This window comes from Zeugodacus cucurbitae, chromosome 2, assembly GCF_028554725.1.
Source record: "Zeugodacus cucurbitae isolate PBARC_wt_2022May chromosome 2, idZeuCucr1.2, whole genome shotgun sequence".
In the NCBI taxonomy this organism is placed as follows: Eukaryota; Metazoa; Arthropoda; class Insecta; order Diptera; family Tephritidae; genus Zeugodacus; species Zeugodacus cucurbitae.
Genome location: NC_071667.1, coordinates 26,409,533 through 26,421,385, shown reverse-complemented (window position 1 = coordinate 26,421,385; position 11,853 = coordinate 26,409,533). Strand labels below are relative to the sequence as shown.

The following is an 11,853-nucleotide window of genomic DNA, read 5'->3' as shown; positions in this document are numbered from 1 at the left end:
AGGAATTATATTCTCAACTAAAGTACATAATTTCAGAGGAGCAGAGATATCTCTTTTAATGTTAATGCTAAATTTCCAGGTTTCTATTCCGAAATAAAAGGAAATTGTAAAGACAATAAGTAAGCAACATTTTCGGGATACACACCACTCCATTACAGGGAAAGAGCTTGAAAATACTATTACTGTCGGAAATATAACTGAGGCACTAGAAAACACTGCGTTTCTTACGGTCCGTACAGTGTAGTTAATTTGAAGTTAATCGACTTGTGACAATGAACGTGTAGTGCTCCAGAACACATTGTCGAAAGCTCTTGAATTAAGGGATTATGAAGAAGTAAGGAATACCGAATAGCGAAAATCATTATTTATAGTATATGGAAGCAGGTGTAATTCCTGGACGTTTTCACTCATTTTCGTCACCATGCTACACTATATACAAGATTATATATTCAATTCAATTGCTTATCTTACATAATAGCCGATATATATCAGTTCCACCGGAACTTTGTATATGAGGTATATGGGGCTAGAGGAAGAATTGACTCGATTTTAACCGTTTCGGCAAAGAGGCACACTATTATAAGGAAAACATTTCCTGTGAATTTCTTTATAATATCTGTGAGAGATTTACCTATATTTTCGGTAAAAAATTGGTCACAAGCACTGAGATCCCTGAGAAAAGATGAGGCGATTTACAAAAGGTTTCAAGACCGGAGCATTATCATGTAGTGACCGAGGAGGTAATCTGGTAACAGATGTCCAGAGCATACTGGGGTTATGGAGGGAACACTTCTCCGGCCTGCTGAACGGCAGTGAAAGTACAACGCCAAGAGATGGCGAACCTGATTCCCCAATCGATGACGATGAAATAGATGTTCCATTACCCGACCATGAAGAAATTCGAATAGCAATTGCCCGCTTGAAGAACAACAAAGCGGCGGGGGCCGATGGAAGAAAGCATGCCTGACGATTGGAATCTCAGTGTGCTCTACCCAATCCATAAAAAAGGAGACCCCACAATCTACTGCCATGGTATAAGTCTCCTCAATATCGCATATAAGGTTCTGTCGAGCGTATTGTGTTAAAGAGTAAAGCCCATCGTCAACGAACTGATTGGATCTTATCAGTGTGACTTTAGACCTGGAAAATCCACCATGGACCAGATATTCACCATGCGCCAAATCTTGGAAAAGAGCTGAGAGGGAAGAATCGACTCTCACCACCTCTTCATCGATTTTAAAGCAGCCTTCGATAGCACGAAAAGGAGCTGCCTTTATGCCGCGATGTCTGAATTTGGTATCCCCGCAAAACTAATACGGCTGTGTAAGCTGACGTTGAGCAATACCAAAAGCTCCGTCAGGATCGGGAAGGATCTCTCCGAGCCGTTCGATACCAAACGAGGCTTCAGACAGGGTGACTCACTATCGTGCGACTTCTTAAATATATTGCTGGAAAAAATAATATGAGCGGCAGAGGTAAATAGAGAAGGTACAATCTTCTATAAGAGTGTACAGCTGCTGGCGTACGCCGATGGTATTGATATCATCGGAAACAACAACCGCGCCGTTTGTTCTGCTTTTTCCAGACTTGATTAGGAAGCGAAGCGTATGGGTCTGGTGGTGAATGAGGACAAGACGAAATATCTCCTGTCATCAAACAAACAGTCAGCGCACTCGCGTCTAGGCTACCATGTCGCTGTTGACAGTCATAACATTGAAGTTGTAGGCAATTGAATTGTAGAAGTGCTCTCTCGACGAACCAAAGTCAAACTCTCTAATAAGACGGGTCTTGGGGTTTTCGAGAGAAAGGTTTTGCGCAAGATTTATGGTCCTCAGAACATTGGCAACGACGAATACCGCAGACGATGGAACGATGAGCTGTACGATTTATACGACGACATTGACATATGTATGTAGTTCAGCGAATAAAAATACAGCGGCTACGCTGGTTAAGTCATGTTTTACGAATGGATGAAAACACTCCAGCTTTGAAAATGTTCGATTCAGTACAGTTCAGGACAACCTCCACTCCGATGGAAAGACCAAGTGGAAAGTGACCTGCCCTTCATTAAACGATTACTATGGATATCCAAAGTGTTCACTCAAGAATTAAAAGAAGTTATCATCATTTATCTCCCAAAGGAGAGATGTGCAAAAACTAGAAGGGAATAACCTTATTGAGTTGCCACAACAAAGTTATTAACCTCAAATCATTGATGAGGGCTATAATAGTGCCACACTTTTGACGTAATTTGCGTGTGGACTAAATATATATAGCTCTAAATATGAATACATATACTCGATACATGATGTACATACATATGTATGCTGTATATACATAATTATTGGAAAAGTACAAAAATATAAAATTCCAATATTGATTACAGCTATTTAACAAACGTTTAAACATATACCAGAATTACGCATGGATATGTTAAATTTGATTCAAATTTATATGTTTAAATCACAAATAACTTGAATGCCCAGAAAGTAACGACGGCATTGCTATGGATTCATTGCGATCCAGACGGAATTTCAACACCAAAAAATCACAAATAACGGTAAATGGGTGGTGGTGAGTACATAAACGGAAGGTGAAACTGTGGTTGCAAACGCCGCACTGCCATTCAGCCGAAAAGTTCCATATTGGCGAGTGTGCCAAATTTCTGCAAAATACGGGATATTGGTTACCTGTAACTTTGACCTTCAAAGGCACGCGTGAGCTCGTATGTGTGTTTGTATCAGTGTACAAGGTATTATCGGATTAGTAAATGGTTAGCAGGGATAAGCGTACAGAGTTAGCCATGAAATATGGAACTAAAGGAGTCTACCAACAGCGCACACCACCACTAGCCTGCTATGGAGGGTTGCAATGCAAGCGACACCCTAGCCGGTGCTTGTGGCTAACGGCTGCAAATGTCTTCTTTTCCGGCTGGTTTAACTGAACCTTGAACTTTGATTGTTATTAAAGGCGTTTCAATTACCAAGTGGGACGTGAAAAAACATGTCAAATATATATCAGTTATTCTTCAATTCACATGCACTCCTTAAAATATGCAATGAAAAGATGTTTCCTTTGTTTAAAATGTGTGTTAATGACAAATTTTCCAAACAAAATAAATTTGCCGCAAATAGCATAAAATCGCATTGTGACATTGGGTCTAAATAAAATGTTGAAAACAATAAAAATGCACACAAAGATTTTTGCATAAACCGAGAGTTTCTAAGTCGCCACACTACCACCAGTTGAGTTTATACGCCACGAATTTTTCAACTGCTTGCGTAAGCATCTTATATCCTTCCTCGCTTCCTTCATTATGTTGTTTAAATGCTCTCTTTTACTTGTTTGCTTGTGTCACCTGCTCGATGGTATCATCTGAGATCGGTAGTGTGTGCAACTCTTCATCCAATTCCGTATCGTTGGTCTCCTCTTCCACATCATCACAACCCTCGTCATCGTCATCGTTCTGGCCAGACTTTTGCTTAGCAGCTTTCTTACTTGCACGTCGGAATACCGTATGCCAATAGCTGGAGATCGAGTTCTTCAACGAATGTCGACTCGGTGCGTTGTGCATGAAGTTGGCGGTATTAGCGTGTTCCGCTACAAGCCCAATTGAAAACGAAAGGAAGAAAAGATAAACAGTTAATTGATTATATAGTCATATGGTCGTTGTAATCATAATAAACACACCGATGCGCGTAACGCTGCCTAGGCGCAAATTAAAGCGTCTCGCATGCTCCTTTGGCTTATCCAAGTCACCATCTTTGTCTGCTTCCTCCTTGCCAAGTTCGTCTTTTGGCTCACCACCATCTTCGGGCAGCACATCACACGAACCTGTTGGCATCTCTTCGCCACCGTTATGTCGTCGATGTGTCAATTTGAAGAAACGCTTTAACGAATTGGCCTTCGAGTTGTTCGCTTTGTCTGCTTCGCATGTCGCGTCGCCACGTTCTTCGGCACCGGACAACGGTATGTCGTGCATTGGCGGTGCTGCAGATATGCTTTGCGACATTCTTTTTTGTTTGTGGTTACTTTTGTTTTTATTGTTGTTAATATTTGAAAATAAAATTTCAAGAATAAACGACGATTTATGAGTTTTTTTGGGAAAATTTTAAAATCAATCTTCATACACAAAAACAGACAGATATTTCAAAAATATATGTGCAGTCATTTGAAGAAAAAAGCGGTTAAGTAATAAGCAGAAAAATTGTTGTGGTTAAAAAAGGCGTAATGAAAACACTTTGGTTAACGCTCTGAACGAAGATGTATGCCAGTGAAAATTATACGAAATTTCTTATTTAGCATTTACCGCTGTCAAATCAGTTTAATTATAGCATTGAACAAGCTTAGCGAAATTTTCGATCCTTTTCTGCTTTTTTACTGGCGTAGTCACCAATTATGCGCTTATAGTCGCGCCATTAGTTTTTCCTTTTCGCTGTTCGGCGCCGATTGGTGATACTAAGTGCAGCCACGTCCTTTTCTGGTCTGCTGGTCTTTCCAGCGGAGTGGAGGCTTCCCTCTTCCTCGGCTTCCATCAGCGGATACTGCATCGAAAACTTTCAAAGCTTTAGTGCTTCCAACCATTTGGACAACATGACTTACCTAGCGTAGCCGCTGTCTTTTCATTCGCTGAACTACTTCAAAGTTATGACTGTCAAGCTTGACGAGGGAGCCAAGACGCGAATGCGCTGACCGTTTGTTTGATGACAGGAGATATTTCGCCTTACCCTCATTTACCACCAGCCCTTTCGCTTCACTTCCTTATCTAGACGGAAGAAAACAGAACTAATAGCGCGGTTGTTGCGGCCAATTACATCAATATCATCGGCGTACGCTTGCGGCTGTATACTCTTATAGAAAATATTGTACCTTCTCTATTTAGCTCTGCAGCTCGTATTATTTTCGCCAGCAATAGATTGAAGAAGTCGCACGTTAGTGAGTCACCCTGTCTGATACCTCCGATCCTGACTGACGTTTTGGTATTGCTCAACATCAGTTTTCACAACCGTATTAGTTTTGCAGGGATACCAAATTCAAACATAGCAGCAGCTCCTTTTCGTGCTATGGAACGTAACTAAAATCGATGAAATTTTGCTGTAAGCATCTTGATAGTACAGTCCTTTAATGTGTTGATGCACTGATGTAATTGGTTGATGGATTTTTATGAGAAATCGAAAAAAACTCGTAGGTTTAGTACGTCTACTACTTGTATTGCATATTTTAAGTGATCTAGATGCACTATTATTAATGCGCGCTGGGTGTAATGAAGGTCAGACCAAAACGTCAACTGCTGACGTAAGAATAAGAAACCGGCAAAAAATTGAAATGAAATTGCAATGCGCAGGAACGCGGCCACAACCTGTTGAGCACTTGCGTGACTACAACCCCCTAAACGTCTCAAAATAAAATTCAGGCCACACCCACACATGAATGCATTGATAAAGTTCAAACAGCTGATAATGTTTGTAAACAAAGTACTGAGACGGCGCAGTGTACCGACAGCTGTCTCAATGACGATAACACCAAAACAAATGCATAGCGGCAAATGTAAATATTTACAGTAACAAACACTTGTGGCTTCAAGTCATTCCGTTTGTTTTGTTTACACGCGGCAAATGTGATGGTAAATAAAGCAGCGGTCAACACAAGAGCGCATGTCCTGTCGCCAACAGCTGCTCACGAAGTGGCGAAGAGAGGTCGCGCAAAGGCGAAGGCATTTATTGATTTTACGAAAATGTCAAAAAGCTTATCAGTGTAGTGTATAGCGGGTTTGGGTATTGCATCTGACTGCAAAGCGACCCCTCAGTCCGTTGTTCTACGGAGCAGTTTAGTTACACGGCTCTGCGCTGCCAACACTTTCAACGTATAGATAACTGTCGCGCTGGTGGATACATACACGCAAAAATTTTCACTTGCGAACACTTTAGGTGGAGATTTTGGTAGCTGCAGTGCGTGTGTCCGATAATCTTGTGAAAAATTGCAAATTTATTAAAAAAATTAACAAATTTTGAGGTAAGTTCATGTGTATTTTCAAGAAAAATGTGTATTTTATTGTGAGCAATAAAACAATTATTTAATAACGTGTGATAACTGTGTATATCAAGCATGATACTCTGCAGCATCACATGAAAGTAGGGCGTAGCTGTTATATAAGTGCTGGAGTTTGTGAAAATTTTAAGAAATACCAATATAATAATTAAAATTATATGATAAAAAGTATAAGATCTAATAATTAATAATAATAAATGTATTTCTAATAGAATTACTATTTAAGTGCTTGCTTTTCGCTACTTTACAGAATGCCAACTGCTTTGGGAGCGGCTTTGGCGATGGGAAGGATTTGCCTGATATAATGTCTGATACCTTCAAAAATCAGCTTGTCAATATGGGCACTCGCGCAGCTGCTTGTAAGTTAAAGAAATATTAATTTGACCAAATAAATTATTAAATTATTCTAAATATTCATAAATATATGCATACATATGTAAATAGTAAGAATATGGGTTTCTGTGGACTGTTCGGAGCAAAACAGATTTTATATGATATTTTTATGTACATATGTATATATAAAATCCCAATTTAATGCTCGAATAGTTCATTAAGATGTTAAAAAGGTTTACAGAAACATGTTAGCTTTGCTTGAAGATGGTTCTAGGATGGCGTAGTTTTCAAAAGCTATATATATGGTGTCCAACCCATGTCCAATTTTTGGCCGAGTCCGATGGCGATTAATCGGCCAACAAAAAACACAGTTTTCTGAAATGGATGGTTACTGTTGATGAAAAGTGGTTCAGTAACGGAAATTGTCAAACGAAAACAGACGAAGTGGAGTCGTGGTGAGAAGGCGGAAATAGTGGTCAAGCAAGGGTTGACGATCAGGAAGGTTTTGCTATGTGTTTGGTGGATTTGGCAGAGCATAATTTATTTTGAGCTACTTTCCTATGTCCAAACTTAATTCGAACCTGTACAGTCAACAATGGGACAGTCTGAAGACAGAAACTGCCAAGAAGCGATCAGCCAATATTAGAAGAGTTGTGCTCCATCAGAAAACGACAAGCCACATATACTGATTAGGACTCGATAGAAGCTTCGGGAGCTTGCTTGCGAGGTTCTTTTGCAACCACCTTATGGCCCAGACCAGGCACCAAGTCACTATTTCTTGTTTCTTTCTATGGCGAATGATGTTGCTGTGAAAAACTTGTAAATTTTAAAAAATCAACTGTCCCAGTTTTTTGCCTATATTATCGAGTGTTTCTATAAGAGTGGCATTGTGAAATTTTCATCATAATGTCAACAGGTACTTAAAAGAAAATTTGCAAATTTGACATAAATGGAATCTTCCTAATTGTGCTTAATACAACTTCAATGTACTGCAAAAATAATAATTTTTTTTTATACTAGACTTTATATTATTATCGCGAGGAATTGATGGATTGGTCCAGTCAAATATGAATCAAACTGTGTTTTATAAGAATTTCCATTTTAAGCTTTAAAGTTATCAAAGAATTGAAAAACACAAAATAAATATTTACAAAAGTGACATTTGAAAGAAGTAAAAAGGTTATTGTTGAATTTTCTGGCCGAAAAGACCGCAGTCAGTCGAAAATTCTATTTGTCAACGGCGGCGAAGAATTCAAAGAGTTTCTCGTCCAAAAATTCATATACCATAAATCCATATGTCCATACCACGGACAATTCGGAGTACACTTATTTCCTACAACTTAGACCAAATAATGACGCATCCTCTACTGTCAGCTAGGTGGTGGCAAATGCACCCTGATTTAGTTAATTATCATCAATATCCTTGGTAGGATTATGATATTTTTCGTCGTTAAACTACCAGTCTCGTCCGAAAATAAAATGATTAGAAGTCTTATAGATTGTATTCTTGGCAAATGGTATAATAGAATTTCGATTGGTACTGGTAATACCATAAGTTCATTTTTTAACAATTTCTTCGCATCTCCGCATTTTGTATTATTTAGCTTATTTCTAATGGTGATCAATTAACTAATGTACACGTGTGCATTTAATAATTTTCTATGAAAATTTTCAAGTTAATAACGAAACCAATAATGAAGTGATAGGCAGCTGTTATGTTTAAGATAATAACTATGAAATTTAAATGCAGTGTGCTGCATTATGTTTAAGATAATAACTATGAAATTTAAATGCAGTGTGCTCTCATAAAAATATTGTTAGTAAAAAGCATAGCAAGGATACCCTTGTATGAGCTATTAGCAATACTAATTTTCTCAAGATAAAATTGCCCATAGCAAGAGCAACGTCATATATGTACATACATATGTTTTTCAAATCTGATTCAGATTGCCATTAGGTAGGATATCAGCATTTGGTCTAAATACGCCTAGAATGTAACAAACAACAGAAAATTAAATTACATTGGTAATGTAGTATGTGAGATAGGAATTTCTTGTGTTGAACTAGTTGAATGAATCTCCTATTATAAGCAAGTCAGGTAGTGAAACTTTTGGAAGACTTCACTAGACGTTTTTTACCCTTACGTAAAATAGAGGAAATTTTACCATAATGTCTTATGGACATTGTGAATTTGTATTTCGGAGTTAGGCATTTTTAAATGAATTATTATTAAATGAAGAAAAAAATAGTGAGCTTGATTTAAAATTTGCTAAGTTTTAACATCTAGTCAGTAGGAAATCCACGCTTTCAATCGAAAACAAGCTGTTTATATATAATCAAGTAGTAAAGCCAATTTGGGCCTATGGAGCTCTACTAAGGGTTTGCTCAAGTCAAAGCTGTATTGCCTGCGTTCAGCGCTTCCAAAATAAGTTTGTACCTGAAGTATAGTTAATGCTCTTTGGTATATTAGATCTGCTGACCTTCACCGTGATCTTGGTGTGGATTCAATAGTAAACGAAATAATCAAGCTTGCAAAGCCTCACGAAATGAGGCTTAGTCAGCATGTAAATTAAATGAAAAGGTATCCAGATTCATCGAAACTGCTGAACGAGAAAAGCGAGTGAAACGTAAGAGGCCTTCAGAAGTTTTGTCCACATAACGGTTGTTTGTAGGTTCTATATCCAAAGTGATCAGGCTGACGATTAAAATTCAAAGCCGGATGTCTGTCTGTCCGTCCGTCTGTCCGTCCGTGCAAGCTGTAACTTGAGTAAAAACTGAGATATCTTAATGAAACTTGGAACACGTATTCCTTGGCACCATAAGAAGGTTAAGTTCGAATATGGGCTGAATCGGACCACTGCCACGCCCACAACGATCTGAACCGTTTACTTTACAATATATAAAGTAAGCACTAGTGAAGACATTGGAACAGAACTTAGCACAAATACTACATTTATATTGTGACATCTCCCTTCTAAAAATCGTCGAAATCGGACCATAAATTTTCAAAGCCCCATATATCGAACATGAGAACCTCTGGGCTTCTATTTTTTACCGAAATTATGGGTAAGTCTCACAGATATTTTCAAGGAATTCGGAGGGAATATCTTTCTTTTAATAATATGTCTCCGTGCCTAAAATACGTGAAATCGGGTCATAACTTCACCTAACTGCCATATTCCTAATATTAGCGTTTCCAACTTTCAATGGACTTTGTACCATATATATGCCGAATATGTGAGTCAAATTGTTTGTTATATTAATAATATGTATTAAATAAATTGCGAGAGAATAAAATGTTCGGTTACACCAGCACTTAGCCCTTCCTTACTTGTTTTTTACTTATTAGAATTGAATTTTTGTTAGTATTTAATCATTGTATACTAAGTACTCCTACAATTGTAAAAAAAAGTTAGGCATCTTTTGCATGGAGTAATATAACCAGGATAATGGATAAATAATTCATGACTGCTGCACACATCGTCGAATTATTTAACACAAAAACAACAACACGATACTATCCAGCTACTGCCTTTTGTATTTCCAAAACTAATCAGGTCCATACAATTGTTGAAAATTTGTTTTGCAAATAAAAATAACTATTGTATATCGCTGGAAGCTCTCGAGTCTAAATAAAAATTAATTATCGGAAGTGATATGAACATGTGTGTGAAATTGATGCTTATCACACTACAAAAGTGATGTACCTGCTTCAAGCACCCTTTACCATATGCTTCATTTGGCTTTACTTGTGTCCATTTAATTACTCTTTTAAAATCCGAAAATGATTAAAATCGTATTAGAAGCGTTAATGACTTGCGGCCTATGTAATTCAAATGAAAAGCAATATGTGTTTCACTTGGGATCAGTGCGTCAACCGTGCTAGACTATCTTTTCCAACACAAAAAAAAGCAAATCCGAAGCATTCGTGAAGTTAGATAATATGGTGAGGATCAGCAACATCTTTACAAGGATTCTAATTGTACTAGCTTTTTTCGGAGAATGTGTAAGTGTTTGAAATTATTTGGAAATGTGGCAACTTTATATAACAACAACTTCTTACACAAATAAAACAAACATACGCAATAAAAGCATGCTGCCTTTTTCAAATTGACGAAAATGGAATGCCCAGTTGCCAATGAAAAGTTAATACGCGTCAACGTCTGTCGGTTGAAAGCCGTGAAGCGTGATGTCACCGAGGCAACGGTTCGCTTGCAGTTCTTGCAGCGTGTGGATAAGTGGACTGTGCGTGTAATTCTTTAATATTTATTGATATTAATGTGGAAAAATTTACCAACAAAGGCAGTTATATATTTTTAGGTGCACATAGAGCTTCTGCGCTAATATAACACCTATCAAACTTTCTCGATCAATAGAACCTTCGATGTTTGCGCTTTCTTCAAAGACAGGAAAGAAGCTCTCTATCTGAATATATTATACAAATTGATAGAAAATTATACGAATGTGAATCATACTTGTCCTTATGAGGTGAGCTACAGTACATATATTGCCAATTTCATAATAATTTTTTTTACTTTTACATCATTATTACTATTATTTTTCTTTTACTATAGGGAGAATTTATCGTCGACCGCTTTAGACCACTACACAATAATTTCATTTTGCCAATTCCTACTGGCGACTATCTGCTTAAGCTCGCCTTTTATTACCCCAAGTCAATATCTTTCAGTTTACTTGTGTGGTTCAGTTTCAAGGAATTGGAAAAATGGGAAATTAATCGTCATAATTAAGTTTAAGTTTGATCTAATTAAACAACAAACTTCACATGCATCTACCCCAGTTCGTAATTATTAGCTGATTTGTTTATAATATTTGTAATTTCTTTTCCAGGCAATGCTTCATTACTCTATTATGTTTTAAAATAATTAAAAACATATTAAATAAAGTGGATGGAGTAATTAATATAAATTATATGATTTTACCAAAAAAACCGTAATTATTCGAACTTGAATGTGCAATCGACTAGCAGTGACAGAATTCCATATTCTGTCAAAACAAATAACCATTTGCAGTCATTACCATGAATGATAACATCTTTACAAGGTAGGCTGAAAAATTCGGATCGTTCTAGGGAAAAACACGGTTTTTAGAAAAATTCGATTTTTGTATTTAATATATGTGGCTTCTATCGAGAGCCATACACCAATTATAGCGATCTTTAAACTTCTCAAAACCATTTTTGTGCAGTAAAAATTACTGGCGAGTTAACGACTTATAAGACCATTTATAAGTCGGAATTTTGAACGAAGAAATTCGCTCTGTTCTATTCCTATAAATAAATTATGCCGGGAAAGATTATCTACAAAATTCAAAACGGGATTGTGTAGAATAAGTAAGACTGAGACCGTGCCGGATTAGCCACGTAGTAAGAGTAGCAATTGCTACCGGCCCCCGACTGGGGGAACCCGCGGTCCAACATCTATCAATTGATCGTAAAAATTGAAGGCTGAA

General features: G+C 37.4%; 2 protein-coding genes across 9 annotated transcripts in view; one reads left to right on the top strand and one right to left on the bottom strand.

Moving 5' to 3' along the window:
• Positions 1-3,015: 3,015 nt before the first annotated feature.
• On the bottom strand, positions 3,016-4,160 carry LOC105213084 (uncharacterized). The gene is made up of 2 exons (XM_011185629.3): positions 3,691-4,160; positions 3,016-3,600 (listed from the first exon to the last, which is right to left on the bottom strand). The coding sequence occupies exons 1-2, from the start codon at positions 4,010-4,012 to the stop codon at positions 3,338-3,340; spliced, it is 585 nt and encodes a 194-aa protein (XP_011183931.1). The 5' UTR covers positions 4,013-4,160; the 3' UTR covers positions 3,016-3,337.
• A 1,691-nt stretch (positions 4,161-5,851) lies between these two features.
• LOC105213090 (protein unc-79 homolog) overlaps positions 5,852-11,853 on the top strand; it is a 32,340-nt gene continuing 26,338 nt past the window's right edge. For all 8 annotated transcript variants that reach the window (XM_011185639.3, XM_029040931.2, XM_029040929.2 and 5 more), the window contains exons 1-2: positions 5,852-6,012; positions 6,299-6,407. In XM_011185639.3, coding sequence (XP_011183941.2) covers positions 6,353-6,407 — 55 coding nt within the window. In that variant the 5' untranslated portion in view covers positions 5,852-6,012; positions 6,299-6,352. The remainder of the gene's footprint in view (positions 6,013-6,298; positions 6,408-11,853) is intronic.

What these genes read in the sequence shown, in the direction of transcription:
- LOC105213084 (XM_011185629.3), bottom strand. Translation starts at nt 4,012, where the DNA reads ATGTCGCAAAGCATATCTGCAGCACCGCCAATGCACGACATACCGTTG. An exon ending in AGGCAGCGTTACGCGCATCG is followed by an intron (nt 3,601 to 3,690) that starts GTGTGTTTATTA and finishes TTGGGCTTGTAG; the next exon opens with CGGAACACGCTAATACCGCC.